General features: G+C 47.1%; 1 protein-coding gene across 1 annotated transcript in view; it reads left to right on the top strand.

Annotated features, from left to right (window-relative positions):
• DNAH6 (dynein axonemal heavy chain 6) overlaps nucleotides 1–16278 on the top strand; it is a 493878-nt gene that overhangs the window by 307709 nt on the left and 169891 nt on the right. The window contains exons 61-62 of the mRNA XM_073637077.1: nucleotides 7513–7746; nucleotides 9464–9599. Of these exons, the coding sequence (XP_073493178.1) occupies nucleotides 7513–7746; nucleotides 9464–9599 (370 nt within the window). The remainder of the gene's footprint in view (nucleotides 1–7512; nucleotides 7747–9463; nucleotides 9600–16278) is intronic.

The raw sequence follows: 16278 nt of genomic DNA, 5'->3' as shown, positions 1-16278 counted from the left end.
TTTTGGTGGCCAGAATGTTCTCTACCTCAAACTCGTTTTCAGCGGAAACCGGAGCAGGAGGCGTACCTGTAGACTTGGAAAAAGAGTTAAGTACCACGGGTTTGAGGAGAGATACATGGAAGGAGTTAGGGATCCGCAAGTTGGCCGGGAGTTTCAATTTATAGGCCACTGGGTTGATTTGTTTGATAACTTCTAGTGGGCCGATGAACCGAGGCCCTAACTTGTAGGAAGGAATCTTGAGCCGGACATACTTGGACGAGAGCCAGACTTTATCTCCAGGACGGAATTGTGGAGGATCCAGGCATTTTTTGTCAGCGTGTTTTTTCATCCGCTCGGACGACTGAAGGAGTGCGGATCCGGTACTCTCCCAAATGGAGGAAAATTTGCTAACGAGAGATTCCGCAGCCGGATTGTCCACCGAGGTGGAGACGGGAAATGGGATCCGAGGATGCCGGCCCAAGACTACAAAAAACGGGGATCTGGAGGAAGATTCACTCTCGTGATTATTGTAAGAGAATTCGGCCCAGGGCAGGAGATCCACCCAGTCTGAATGGTGGGCATTAACGAAGTGCCGGAGGTAACTGGTCAGGATCTGATTGGTCCGCTCCACTTGACCATTGGACTGAGGGTGGTATGCGGAGGAGAAGTCCAGGGTGACGTCTAGCAGCTTACATGTGGCTCTCCAGAAGCGTGAGGTGAACTGAACCCCACGATCCGACACGATGTGGAGGGGCAGGCCATGGAGACGGAAGATGTGGCGGATAAAGTCTTTAGCCAGCTCGGGTGCAGACGGGAGGCCTGGCAGGGGAATGAAATGAGCCATTTTGGAAAAGCTGTCAGCGACCACCCAAATGACCGTACAACCGGCAGAGACAGGGAGATCTGTTATGAAGTCCATAGCTATATGCTGCCAGGGGGCAGCAGGTACTGGAAGAGGAAGGAGGCGACCGGCTGGCAGGTGTCTCGGAACCTTGTTGCGGGCGCAGGACACACAGGCAGAGACAAAGTCTATTTCGTCCTTGTGCAGGGTAGGCCACCAGTAGTGCCGGGAGATAAGCTGGAGGGTCTTTTTCTGACCGGCATGGCCAGCAAGCTTAGACGAGTGACCCCAGTGTAGGATCTTCTCCCGATCAGGTACCGTTACGAACGTCTTACCGGGAGGGAGACGATTTAGACTCACGGGGGCCACCTGCATTACTCTGGCGGGATCGATGATGTGTTTAGGTTCCTCCTCAAGATCAGACACCAGGAAGGATCGGGACAAGGCGTCAGCTTTGATGTTTTTGTCAGCCGGGCGAAAATGAAGAACAAAATCAAAGCGAGCAAAAAACAAGGACCACCGGGCTTGGCGCGGGTTAAGTCTCTGGGCACTCTGGAGGTAAGCCAAGTTCTTGTGGTCCGTGTAAATTATTACCGGGTGAAGAGCCCCCTCGAGCAGGTAACGCCACTCCTCCAATGCCAGCTTAATGGCTAATAATTCTCGGTCTCCTATAGAATAGTTGCGCTCGGAAGAGGAGAAGAGTTTGGAGAAGAAGCCGCAAGTTACCATTCTCCCGGAAGACGATTTTTGGGTAAGTACCGCTCCGGCTCCAGAGGAGGAGGCGTCAACTTCCAGGATGAATTGCTTGTTGCCGTCCGGGCGATGCAGCACTGGGGCAGAAGAGAAAGCCTGATTTAAGGAAAGAAAGGCTTCCTCAGCTTCGGGCGGCCATTCTCTGGGATTAGTGCCCTTACGGGTGAGCGCAGAGATTGGGGCAGTCCGGGAAGAGAAGTGCGGTATGAAGAGGCGGTAGTAGTTGGCGAAGCCCAGGAACCGCTGAATAGCCTTAAACCCCTCTGGTCGAGGCCACTTCTCGATGGCAGACAGTTTCTCAGGATCCATTCGTAGGCCGGTCTGAGAAATTATGTAGCCCAAAAGCGGAAGCGAGGTCTGCTCAAAGAGGCACTTCTCATATTTAGCGTAGAGGTGGTTCTGCCTGAGCCTGAGCAGAACCTGACGAACATCGATCTGGTGTGTGGGGAGATCCGGAGAGAAGACCAAGATGTCGTCCAGGTACACCACTATGCAAGAGTAGAGAAGGTCCCGGAAGATGTCATTGACCAACTCTTGAAAGATGGCGGGAGCGTTACAGAGACCGAAGGGCATTACCAGGTATTCATAGTGGCTGTCCCGGGTGTTGAATGCCGTCTTCCATTCATCCCCCTGACGGATACGGACCAGGTTATACGCCCCACGGAGGTCCAGCTTGGTGAAGATTCTAGCCCCCCTCAGACGGTCAAATAATTCCGGAATGAGCGGAAGGGGGTATTTATTCTTCACCGTGATCTGGTTAAGGCCTCTATAGTCTATACAGGGACGGAGTGAGCCATCCTTCTTTTTGACGAAGAAGAAGCCTGCTCCCGCCGGGGAAGTAGATTTCCGGATGAATCCCCGAGCCAGATTCTCCTCAATATATTCTGACATGGATCGGGTCTCAGCAGCGGACAAAGGGTAAATGCGCCCACGGGGAGGAGTAGCGCCGGGCATCAGGTCGATTGGGCAGTCGTATGGTCTATGAGGGGGTAATGTCTCTGCCTCCTTTTTATTAAAGACGTCCGCATACGACCAATAAGGAGCCGGAAGACCAGGTAGATTGGCTGGAGTAGGAGAAGGACGGACAGGATGGACGGGAACTAAACAAGTCTTATGACAGTCCTGTCCCCAGCGAAGGACTTCTCCGGTCTGCCAATCAAGCACGGGTGCATGTCTCTGAAGCCAAGGTAGGCCCAGCAATATGGCGTGAGAGAGTCCAGGCAGAACATGAAAGAAGATGCTCTCAGAGTGCAGCATTCCCACCTGCAGGGTTATGGATTCAGTGATGAGTTGGATGGGATGTGGTAAGAGGCCCCCATCCACGGCAGCGACAGATAAGGGTACAGCTAGAGGTTTGGTGGGAATGCGGTATCTCTCTACCAGAGACTGAGAAATGAGATTTCTGGCAGCTCCAGAGTCAAGTTGGGCTAGTTCAAAATAACGGTTCTCCCCGCAGATGATAGAGACCGACAGCAACAAAGATGGAGAGGGTTTACTCTTGTCTAGGACGACCTCTCTGAGCGATCCTAGACACAGGCGTTTCCCGACCTCTCCGGGCAGGAACGGATCCGGTGCTCCTTACTGCCACAGTAGAAGCAGCTCCCCTCGGCACGGCGTAACTCTTGACGGGTTTTGACCATCTTGGTCTGGTCGACCTGCATAGGCTCGGGTGAGTGCGCCTGGGGAGTAGCGGGAGACGTGACAGGTTTCTGAAATGTAGGGGCTAGACGTGGAAACCTCCTCTCACGGGTGACCTCTTTGGCGCGTTCCTGGAACCGGATGTCAATCCGGGTGGCAAGAGTTATTAAGTCGTCGAGAGTGGTAGGTATGTCCCGACCGGCGAGTTCATCTTTAATACGGCCGGAAAGACCCTCCCAAAAGACAGACACCAGGGCGTCGTTATCCCAGGCCAGCTCCGAAGCAAGGGTACGGAACCTTATGGCATATTTGCCCACGGTGAGATTTCCTTGATGGAGGCGTAGCAGAGATGATGCGGATGAGGTCTTCCGTCCGGGTTCGTCGAAGACTTTCCGGAAAGCCGTGAGAAAGGCTGGCAGGTTGGACACCAGGGGGTCTCCTCTCTCCCATAGAGGATTTAGCCAAGCCAGTGCCTCCCCCGTGAGATGGGACATGATGAAGGCTACTATGGCCCGGTCGGAGATAAATTGGTGGGACAGGAGTTCAAAGTGCAGGGTGCACTGGTTTATGAAGCCCCGAGCTTGAGCGGGGTCGCCTCCGAAGCGAGGAGGTGCAGAAAGCCGGGGACCGGGTCAGGATGCCATGGTACTGGTGGGCAGCGGCGCTGCCGGGCTGCGAGTCAAGACACTAGCGGTGGTTGCTGGTGGAGCAGTCAGAGTGTCCAGGCGAGAGTTGACATTCCGCAGATGACTCAGGATGGACTCCTGTTGGGACCTCTGACGGGACAGTTCATGACATAGGTCCGAGAGCGAGGGAGCTTGGGCGCCACCGGGTTCCATGGCCCGAGCAAACTGTAACGGGTCTGGGAGGCGGAACCTCTGAGCAACTATACAAGGGGGCAGTCCTTGTAAGGAAGCGGGTGGCTCCCAGGGAAGACGGGCAGGTAGTCACGGCAAGTGACAGGGACAGTCTCTGGGTAGAAGGGCAGGTAGTCACGGCAAGTGACAGGGACAGTCTCTGGGTAGAAAGGCAGGTAGTCACGGCAAGTGACAGGGGCAGTCTCTGAGTAGAAGGACGGGTACTCACGGCAAGTGACAGGGACAGTCTCTGGGTAGAAGGACAGCAGGCAGGTGGCTGGTGAGCGCTCCCAGGTGAGCGGGCGAGAGTCTTTTGACAGGCAGGTGGTCACGGCAAGTGACGGCAAAGCCTCCAGGTAGGCTAGCAGGCAGGTAGCAGGTGAGCGCTCCCAGGTGAGCGGGCAAGAGTCTCTGGACGGGCAGGTGGTCACGGCAAGTGACGGCAGAGCCTCCAGGTAGGCTAGCAGACAGGTAGCAGGTGAGCGCTCCCAGGTGAGCAGGCAAGAGTCTCTGGACAGGCAGGTGGTCACGGCAAGTGACGGCTGAGCCTCCAGGTAGGCTAGCAGGCAGGTAGCAGATGAGCGCTCCCAGGTGAGCGGGCAGGCTGGTCCATAGACAGACTAACAGGTGTCGGAAGGCAGACCGTCGGACCGCAGGCTTGCAAGCAGGTAAACGGATATCAGGCAGGTATCAAACAGGAATCTGGCAGGTGACTGGCAGGAATCTGGCAGGTGACTGGCAGGTAACAGGCAGGAATCTGGCAGGTTACTGGCAACGGGACCTGAGGGCTGAAGCAGAGTGAAGGCTTTGCAACAACATTGCTCGGGCACCTCCATTTTGGAGGAGGTGCCTTATATATGGTGAGGTCCTCCGGCCATTAGCCGGGGACTCCTTAGGACGGCACGCGCGGCCCCTCTAAGAGAGGGGGAGCACACGCGCGCGCGCCCTAAGCACAGTGGCCGGGAAGCAGCGCGCGCTGCCAGCAGAGTGGGAGGAGGACGCCGGGCACGGAGTGGAGAGATGAGGGGAACAGCGTCCCTGCCTAGCAGGAGGCAGGGATGCCGACGCTACAGGTACTCAGTAAGGGTATTTTTTTTTCAGACTAAGCTGAGGGAAAAAATTATGGAATCACTCAATTCTGAGGAAAAAATTATGGAATCATGAAAAACAAACACACAAAAGAACACTCCAATACATCACTAGTATTTTGTTGCACCACCTCTGGCTTTAATAACAGCTTGCAGTCTCTGAATATATCTTTAAATACCATAATATTCTTTTTAAACCAACATGTAATATATATATATATATATATATATATATATATATATATAATATACATACATACGGTACAGACCAAAAGTTTGGACACACCTTCTCATTTAAAGATTTTTCTGTATTTTCATGACTATGGAAATTGTACATTCACACTGAAGGCATCAAAACTATGAATTAACACATGTGGAATTATATACTTAACAAAAGAGTGTGAAACAACTGAAAATATGTCTTATATTCTAGGTTCTTCAAAGTAGCCACCTTTTGCTTTGATGACTGCTTTGCACACTCTTGGCATTCTCTTGATGAGCTTCAAGAGGTAGTCACCGGAAATGGTCTTCCAACAATCTTGAAGGAGTTCCCAGAGATGCTTAGCACTTGTTGGCCCTTTTGCCTTCACTCTGCGGTCCAGCTCACCCCAAACCATCTCGATTGGGCTCAGGTCTGGTGACTGTGGAGGCCAGGTCATCACCCTATCACTCTCCCTCTTGGTCAAATAGCCCTTACACAGCCTGGAGGTGTGTTTGGGGTAATTGTCCTGTTGAAAAATAAATGATGGTCCAACTAAACGCAAACCGGATGGAATAGCATGCCGCTGCAAGATGCTGTGGTAGCCATGCTGGTTCAGTATGCCTTCAATTTTGAATAAATCCCTAACAGTGTCACCAGCAAAGCACCCTCACACCATCACACCTCCTCCTCCATGCTTCACGGTGGGAACCAGGCATGTAGAGTCCATCCGTTCACCTTTTCTGCGTCGCACAAAGACACGGTGGTTGGAACCAAAGATCTCAAATTTGGACTCATCAGACCAAAGCACAGATTTCCACTGGTCCAATGTCCATTCATTGTGTTCTTTAGCCCAAACAAGTCTCTTCTGCTTGTTGCCTTTCCTTAGCCGTGGTTTCCTAGCAGCTATTTTACCATGAAGGCCTGCTGCACAAAGTCTCCTCTTAACAGTTGTAGAGATGTGTCTGCTGCTAGAACTCTGTGTGGCATTGACCTGGTCTCTAATCTGAGCTGTTGTTAACCTGTGATTTCTGAGGCTGGTGACTCGGATAAACTTATCCTCAGAAGCAGAGGTGACTCTTGGTCTTCCTTTCCTGGGGCGGTCCTCATGTGAGCCAGTTTCCTTATAGCGCTTGATGGTTTTTGCAACTGCACTTGGGGACACTTTCAAAGTTTTCCCAATTTTTCGCTCTGACTGACCTTCATTTCTTAAAGTAATGATGGCCACTCGTTTTTCTTTACTTAGCTGCTTTTTTCTTGCCATAATACAAATTCTAACAGTCTATTCAGTAGGACTATCAGCCGTGTATCCACCAGACTTCTGCACAACACAACTGATGGTCCCAACCCCATTTATAAGGCAAGAAATCCCACTTGTTAAACCTGACAGGGTACACCTGTGAAGTGAAAACCATTTCCGGTGACTACCTCTTGAAGCTCATCATGAGAATGCCAAGAGTGTGCAAAGCAGTCATCAAAGCAAAAGGTGGCTACTTTGAAGAACCTAGAATATAAGACATATTTTCAGTTGTTTCACACTTTTTTGTTAGGTATATAATTCCACATGTGTTAATTCATAGTTTTGATGCCTTCAGTGTGAATGTACAATTTTCATAGTCATGAAAATACAGAAAAATCTTTAAATGAGAAGGTGTGTCCAAACTTTTGGTCTGTACTGTATATATATATATATATATATATATATATATATATATGTCAGAATTTGAGAATATTTGTAATTTTATTATATGCAACCCAAGTGAGTAAAAATCTGATTGTAAATTTGTTACATCTCAAGTATATGATGTTACATGGAGCATTGTATTGCTCTCTGAAAATATCAAAACTTTCAGTTAGAAACAGCTGGTTTATTTGGGAGCTTCCAACTTGTCCCAGACTTTGTTAGGGTTAGTCTCGGTGTGGCGCATCGGCTCTGGAAGAGTGTTACTATATAAAACGACTGCCTCTTCCTACTCACTTTTATATGGGGAGAATAAAACTCTAAGCAATAGAGCTGACTCCTTGAATAACCAGAGTTGGTCTTTAACCTCTATTAGATCCATTGCTTTTAATCACTTTGGAATTATCTCATGTCAGTAGAGGTTTGATGTTTTTTTATTGTTCTCTTTTGTATTTCATTTTATACTTTCTTTGCAGCTATTTAACACAACAATTGAGACTGCTGAGAAGAGTAACAATCTCGATATTCGCCTGGCAACCTTGCTCGCCCAAACTCTTTTCTCATCTTACACCAATGTTTCACGAGGTCTCTTTGAACAGCACAAGCTTATCTACAGTTTTATGCTCTGTATAGAAATCATGCGACAGAAAGAAGAAATCACTGAATCAGAATGGAATTTCTTCCTCCGGGGGGCTGCAAGCTTAGATAAGGTGGGGTCTCAATGCTTTTAGTGCAGATAAATCTGGATGTAATTTTATCTTAATAGCTGGAATCAAAAACTATAGCCTGAAGGCTGGAAGGGTTCATGTAAATAACGTGATAAGCTTAATCTTGCACATCAAACCATTAACCCATAATGAGACCATTTTACAATTTGCTCTTGAATATTATGGCTGTGTATGATCACAAAAAAAATATTAATTATACTTTAAGTATATATATCATTTTTTATTTGACTTCTTATGGAAAACCATAATAAATTGCCATAGATTATTGTTTTGTTAGAACATTAGGATTGACATTAGGACTTTTTATCTGTTCATAGTATATGAATGCCTTTTGTGAAAATACTGGTATTTGACACACTACAATCAGAGGGTCACACACTTTGGATTAATGTTGGCCAAACTAGACAATTTCGGCAAGATCAGATGCCCACTAAATGGTTATTTGGGTGTCCTGACTTTCTGCCAACAGCAGACATTTAGGGAAGGAAGTTCAGACATGTTAAGAGTGTTTTTCCCCGTGGGAGATAAGTCTCTGCCAAAGATGACAGCAGTGATTTATTCCAACTTTTATCCTATAAAAATACACGTATGCTTGGTCAAGCCAAGTGGGCATGTACTCGAAAGATTGAGAAGAATGGCTATTCGCCAAATGTATGTTTGGCCAACACCTATCTAAAGTGTATAGCCATCCATTGCCTATTTATAGGGACACTTAAACCATTTGAATAAAAAGAATAATAAACAGTTTTGTAAAAATCTCTGAGCATTGGACTCTTCTTCTCTTGGTCTCTCCAATGGTAGTCTGGGATGGGTTTCCCAGACTTGGTTTTGCCTTATCTCCATTGCAAACAGGTGGGGTAGATTGTTACTGAAACCGAGCTGCCTCTTAGTTAGGGCAAGTGCACACCACCGTTTTCTCTCCATCTGAGAAATATGGTCTAAATATGCTGATCAGACTCTGATTAGAGTTTGATCTGAGATTGATCAGAGTGGGATCAGTTTTTCTCGGACGCGGAGAGAAAAAAAAAGTTTTGTCACCTTCTCAATTATGTCAGCCCGTGAATATCGAACCACACTCTGTTGTCATCCAAGTGGGATCCGATGTTTTCCACGAACCCATAGACTTGCATCAAAACCAGGACATTTGACCAATTTTTTTCCTCGGACCACTCGGTCGGTCCGAGGGAAAAAAATCAGACGTGCACAGCCCCTTAGAAATAAGATGGGTTGGTCGTGTGCACAAGCTCTAAGAGACAAAGCCGTGTAAATCCTTCACTAAGAAAACGAGCGAGGTAGAAACTAAATAAATGCCTCTAGGAAAGATTTCTTTACTGATTCTTTTATATTTTTTTTTACATGTATTTTTTTCTATTCATTACTGTGTATACCATTTTGAAAGGTAATGTGTTTTTTACTTGTCCTTAATGGAGCTAAAAGAATGAGACAATTTTTATTAAACAAGTTAAGATTGATCTAATTACCAGATTTGACATTTTGATTTGAAGTATTTTCTTTCGAGGATATTGAAAATGAAATTGAGTAGCGGGAGAAAAAATCTCTGTGTTTAAAGTGATGACATCATTATATATGCATCCTAAAATGTGCACTGCCTACCACGTTTTCAGTTTCTGTATGGTTAATAAATTCATGTTTTGCAATTATAACTATGAATGATGATGCCTTTTTTTCTTTTTATTAGGAGCGCCCAACTAAACCAGATGTTCCCTGGCTTCATGATGTTCTTTGGAATAGTTGTTGTGACCTAGAAGAGATACTTACATGTTTCAAAGGTTTAAGAGTTGATGTATTATCAGCTCCTATTCTTATCCATTTAGGTCAGTGTAAATATACTGATATTATAGCTTTATGTAATAAATCTGTCAATTCTATTAAGAAACAAAGGGAATCTGTCAGCAGGTGTTTGCTATTTAATCTGAGAGCAGGATGATGTAGGGGCAGAGACCCTGATTCCAGCGATGTATTACTTGCTGTAGTTTTGATAAAATCACTGTTTTATCAGCAGGAGATTATCACTAGAGAACTAGTTGCCTCATGCTCTGCTCCATGCAACCCCACCACTGATTAGCAGCTTTCTGCCTATGCACAGTGTACACAGAAAGCTGCCAATCAGTGGTGTGGGTGGGGTTATACAGAGCTCAGCATTCAGAAAACTACTAGATCTGCAACAGAGAGAATAGGGATTTTATGAAAATGACAGCAGGCAGATCATTAAAGTGACACATCGCTGGAATAAAGCTATGTGCCCATGATACAGAAATGCTCCGGATTTTTTCCTGAGCGTTTCTGCATCTCCCTGGCAGAAAAAAAACTCATGCGGATTGTACATGCGGACTGTACATGCGTTTTCCTGCCAGGGACAAGGGGATGTGAAGCGTTCTTCACTTGCATTTCCGCATGCGGGTCGACAAGCGCTTTCCAAGTGATTTTAGCATCACTTGGAAAGTGCTTGTCAACTTGGTCACACTATATAAATCCAAGCAAACGGCATGGATTTATATAGTGTGACCGAGAGAATGTCAAAAAATAAAAAAATAAATGTATACTTACCCTCCGATGGTCCCCAGTGTCTTGCTTCACCGTCTCGGCTGCCAGCAGCTGTGGATTGAAGGACCTGCCGACGTCAGCGTCGCGTGACCCGTCACATGACTCTGACTTCAGCGCAGGTCCTTCATTCCATCGCGAAGTACCGGGAAGCAAGGAGGAGCGCAGCGCGGGCCGCCAGAAGGTAAGTAAGTAGTAAAAATCTCGGCACACCATTAGCTGAATAATAGGTAATATTTTATTTAAGCAGTCCACTGATGTGGACTGCTTAAATAAAATATTACCTATTATTCAGCTAATGGTGTGCCGAGATTTTTTCTACTAACTTTATGGTCTTGGATTCCTCTCGTGCACCCTGGTCCAGTAGTGCTACGTGTTATATTCCTAATTAGCCAGAAGGTAAGTATACATTTATTTTTTATTTTATTCTATTTTTACAGCTTTTTTAATGGTACCTGGGTGTGGATGTGACTCTCCTCTCCTCTACACCCGGGTTCCATCCGCACATTAGAACGCGCCAATTACCCAAGTACAGATGCAGTCTTGCGGAATTGGCGCGTTCTAATGCAAGTCAATGGCAGCAAAAACGCAGTACTTCCGCAAAATAATTGGTAGTGCTGCGTTTTTTTCCGCAGTGATAATCCGCAGCGGAAATTTCCACAGCATGTGCACAACACATCCGGATTATCATTTGGGGACATGGCAGGCCTTCTACCAAGTGTTTTTAAGCGTTTCTGCAGCGTTTTTGCCTTAAAGTCAGTGGGCCTCAGCTTCCGGCTGGCGTACGCGATCACCCTTTCTCTGCCCTGTTGGTTTTGGGACAGTACGGCTCCTAACCCCACATTACTGTCGTCTGTGTGGAGGATAAAAGGCTGGCCATAATCGGGGTAGGCCAGGATCTCATCCCCCATGAGGGCCATCTTCAGCTGGCGGAAGGACTCCTCTTCCTGCTTGTCCCACTTGAAGGGTGGCTTTTGACTTCTGGATTTAGACTGACCTATCAGGAGGTCCTGCATTGGAGCCGCCATCTTTGTGAACCCGGGGATGAACCTTCGGTAGTAGCCTACCAACCCGAGGAACTGCCTCACTTCTTTGATGTTTGAGGGGCTTGGCCAGCTCTTGATTACTGTGACCTTGTCGGGGTCGGGGGCTACTCCTTCTGCACTCACCACATGCCCCAGGTACTGTACCTTCGGCTTTAACAGATGGCACTTGGAGGGTTTCACTTTCATGCCATAGCCTGCCAGGGCTTCGAACACCTTGGCCAGGTGCTTTAGATGGTCCTCGTAAGTCTTTGAATAGACAATCACATCGTCCAGGTAAAGTAGGACCGTCTCGAAGTTTCGGTGCCCTAGACAGCATTCCATCAGCCTCTGGAAGTTTCGGGTGCATTGCAGAGCCCGAATGGCATACAGTTGAATTCACAGTTGAATTCACAGTTGAATTCACTCAATCCCATCGGGGTGGTGAAGGCGGTCTTCTCCTTTTCAGCCTCTGCCACAGGAACCTGCCAGTACCCGCTAGTAAGATCCAAAGTAGAGAAGAAGTTAGCTGATTTTAGTGCGGCTAAAGACTCCTCTATCCTAGGTAACGGGTACGCGTCTTTATGGGTGATACGATTGATTTGTCTATAGTCCACGCACATTCTCATGGTACCGTCTTTCTTTTTTACCAGAACCAAGGGGGCTGCCCAGGGGTTACAGCTGTCTCTAATGACCCCGGCTTCTTTCATTTCTCTCAGCATGCCCTTTGCGTTCTGATAATGTGCAGGGGGTACAGGTCTGTATCTCTCTTTTATTGGTGGGTGGCTCCCCGTGGGGATGTGATGTTCTACCCCTTTCACCCTGCCGAAGTCTAGCGGGTGCTTACTAAAGATTCTCTCGTACTCCTGAACCACCCAGTAGACTCCTTGTTTTTGGTGCAAGGGAGTGGAGTCAGCACCCACGTGGAGTTTCTGGCACCAGTCCTCCTTGTGTTTCTGGGAGCCATTATCCTCCACCGGTGGAGATGGAGGCAAGGGTTCCACGACCCTGAGAGCATTGTGTTCGACAGCAAACAATTTGGCTAATGTAGCGTACCGGGGCAAGTGTATTTCCCTTTCCCCAATGTTTAAGATCCGGATGGGCACCCTTCCATGGCGGACATCAACCACCCCCCGGGCTGTCAAAATGGTGGGCTTGCTGTCTGAGTACACGGGTTCTACCATGACTTGGTAGTCTCTCCCTCTTAACCCGATTGCAGTCCGACACCAGATCATCATTTCACTTTTGGGAGGCATGGCAATGGGGAACGGGTCGCTCATCCTCACGCTACCGATCTCACCACCAGACAGTTCTACCTGTTGCCGTCTCATCAGGGCTCTTATCTCCTTCTGGAGGACCCTCTGTTGGCTGGAGCTCGCATTCATCGCCACCTGCTGCAAAATTACAATCACTTCTGAAAGACAATTTTCAATCACGTTAGTACCCAAGGTTATTTTAGGGTGACTTTCTCGACGGTCAATGTCCACAATGATCACTTCCTGTGCCGGTAGTTCAACTTTACCAATCTTAATGGTCATCTCTCTGAACCCCACCTGCGGCACGGGCTGACCATTGCTGGCGATGATGCTCAAGTCACTGTCTGGATAGCGGGTTATGTCAGTGTCACTCCAGTACTGCTTGAAAAGTACATAGGGGATGGTAGTCACTTGGGACCCGGTGTCCAGCAGTGCACCCATGGGGATACCGTCCAGCACTATGGGTAAAACCGGGCGTCCCCCTACGCACTTATCACGCCAATTAGACGGGCCTGGTGACCTTATGCCTGGGGGTTGGCCCTCTGCCCCAGGTCGGACCCATTTAAAGTACAGTACCTGGCTACGTGTCCCGGCTGGCTGCAACGGCGGCAAATCGGCTGTCCATCCTCAGTGTAACGATCGGCGGGCCTCCCTCTTAACGACGGGATCCTCCTCCGTCGATGCCACGGGACATCCTCCGGACTGGAAGCCAGCTTGATTGGTCCTGACGGGTCCATCTGTAACGACTGTGCGGTCCTGGTCAATGCAGCAACACTCTTTGTTAGTTCTTGGACCTGATGGTGCAGGTTTGCAGGCGGGGATGGGTTTAGGGCCTGCGCATCAACCCCCACAAGGTCTGCAGGGTAGGTCGCTGCCTCCTGGTGGTAAGTGATGGCAGGGCGCCGGGAAACTACAGCGCCACCTGGTGCGGGTTCTCGGAGCACCCGGATGGCCCTATCTTTGAACTGTGCAAAAGTCAAATTGGGATTCTGTAGGGCCATGAGGCGCAGCTGGGTTCTGTGGGCGCTGGACAGCAGACCTTCTATGAACTGATCAGTCAACAGTTTATCGGTATCCTGCACGCTGCCAAGGTCAGCTTGTTTGATTGCTCCCAGAGCTTCTTGCAGGTTCAAGGCATAGTCTCTGATACTATCTTGGGCTCGCTGCTTACAGCCATAGAACCGCATTTTGATTTCTGCTGAGGTACGGGTGTCAAAGGTACTCCGCAGCCGGGTCAGAATGTCCTTTACAGTCCTTTTCTCCTCATCTGACCATGATTTCACTTCCCGCTGGGCTGCACCTGTTAGCTGCCCCGTCAGAATGCTCACTTTCTGTTCTTCTGTCAGGGGATAAACTTTAAATAAACTGTGCAGTCTTTCCTTAAAGTCAGTTAATCATGCTGCCTACAGATAACACATCAAAAGCCTGGTGACAGATTCCCTTTAAAGGGAACAGAATAAAACTCTTCAAAACTTACTTCGTTGAAACAAGCCAGATTTTAGAAAGCAGATTCTTTACGTAATTGACGCAGAGTAATGTGCCTGCAGTATTAATTTACACATTCCAATTAGATTGTGTGTTCAAATAGGTTTTATGATGTCAATAAATCTTCTATCATATTTAAATATCATATTGAATTTATTGATTGTATTATTAAATGTTATACACCATTTCAGTATGCTATTTGTATACATGAGTCCAGGTTTTCAAAATCTCTGCTTGTTGGTATTTATTAGGAGCTTCATGATTCTTAATAAATGATCGGTTTGATCTTTCCAGTGGATTCAAATCTCTCCTGATCACGTTGTGATCACACAGAAGCAAAGATTCAGCTCTGATAACTTTATGTTAACTATAATGAGCCAAGCTCCTGTCAGGAGGAGAAAATCCAGGTGACCGCTCCCAAAGTCAATAAATAGATTGTTCCCCGGAATTGATAAAATGAAATTACAAATTTATAAAAACAAACAAACACGTGTTAAGTCTTAAAGCGGTTGTCCATTACTTTTGCATTGAGGACCTATCCTCAGGATATTGCGGAAAAATACGCAGCATGTCTATTAATTTGGCGGACACGCAGCGTAATCGCCGCCATTGACTTGCATTGGACCGCGTGACATCCGCATCACTGCATCGGCACATGCGGATATGAAGCGATTCAATGTGCGGATGGTGCCCAGGTCTGGAGGAGAGGAGACTCTCCTCCAGACCTGGGTACCATAGAAACTGTAAAAAAAAGAATTTAAAATAAAAAATAAAGATTATACTTACCTTCCGATATCCCCCGGCTTCCTCAGCGATGCGTGCAGTGTGTTGGGCGTCTCGCTGTGGTGTGAGGACCTGACATGATGTCATGGAGTCATGCAACCGGTCACGTGACCGCTGACGTCGGCGGTCGCGTGACCTGTCACATGACTCAATGACGTCATCGCAGGTCCTTCACACCACCGCGAGACACCGGGGAGACCGGACCGAGAGGAAAAGGAGACCGGGGGCCATCGGAAGGTAAGTATAATCTTTGTTTTTTATTTTTTACCATTCTTATTCTTTTTTAACTATTACTTGGTCACACTATATAAATCCATGCCGTTTGCATGGATTTATATAGTGTGACCAAGTTGTCAAGCACTTTTCCAAGTGATGCTAAAATCACTTGGAAAAGCGCTTGATAACCCGCATGCAGAAATGCATGCAAAAACGCTTCACAAACGCTTCTACCTGGCGGGAAAAACGCATGTAAAATCCGCATGCGTTTTTCCTGCCAGAGAGAAGTGGAAAAAATATGCAGAATTTCTGCATCGTGGGCACATAGCCTTATTACTTCTCAGACAATAAGTAGTGAGGAGGACACACGTGGTTTTCTACTCCATTCATTACAGGGTTGCAAATCCTTGTTCTCGGGATTCTACAGCCCCAATGTCATAAACATTTGGATTCCAATAGCCTCAGCATCAGCAAGTTAATCCGTATCTAATAGGGGATAGCTTGTTTTCTGGGAATAAGTGTTTAAGATTTTCCTAAACAATTTTTATCCACCGGAGGTTAATTTTATAATGAAAATCTGTATAGCAGTTGAGCATGATTTTTGCATCCATGAGCCAGATATTCAATAAATGTAGCGGGACACATATACACTCCTCTACTCCATTAAGGACAGGGCTGAAAATCCCTGTTCTCTGGTGTTCTACAGCCCCTATCTCGGGATTGCTGGGGTCCCTGTGGCCGAACCCTCAATGATCAGCAAGCTAGCTCTTCTTCCATGGAGAGAGGATAGCTTGTTTTTTTGGGAATAACTATTTAAACAAGATTTTGTTAAATAATTTTTAGTCACTGTAGGTTTAACATTCTATTATAAGATGTCCAATTCAAGCTAAACTAGGATCTGAAAGCAGGATTGCATGGGTGTGTTAAACTAAAGCTCATGAGGTCCAGCAGCAGACAATCATATTTGACAATGGAGCAAATACTGAAAAGGTTTATTACTGATGTGGGTCACATAATATATAACCTATTGATCCCTCTGGATGATATCATTTTTGTGTACAATGTGAGCAACAGAGCAGATAAAGCTCTTTTAATTATGTCTGGCTCAAGACACCACTGTCTGATGCTGTATAGAAAACATCAGTCGAATGTTGTATAGAAAACATCAGTCTAGGGTACGCTCACATCTA

This window comes from Phyllobates terribilis, unplaced genomic scaffold (genome assembly GCF_046119375.1).
Source record: "Phyllobates terribilis strain yellow unplaced genomic scaffold, ASM4611937v1 Scaffold_1__5_contigs__length_1240528914, whole genome shotgun sequence".
NCBI classification, from domain to species: Eukaryota; Metazoa; Chordata; class Amphibia; order Anura; family Dendrobatidae; genus Phyllobates; species Phyllobates terribilis.
Note: the sequence above shows the minus strand (reverse complement) of the source record. Positions and strands in the feature narration are given on the sequence as shown.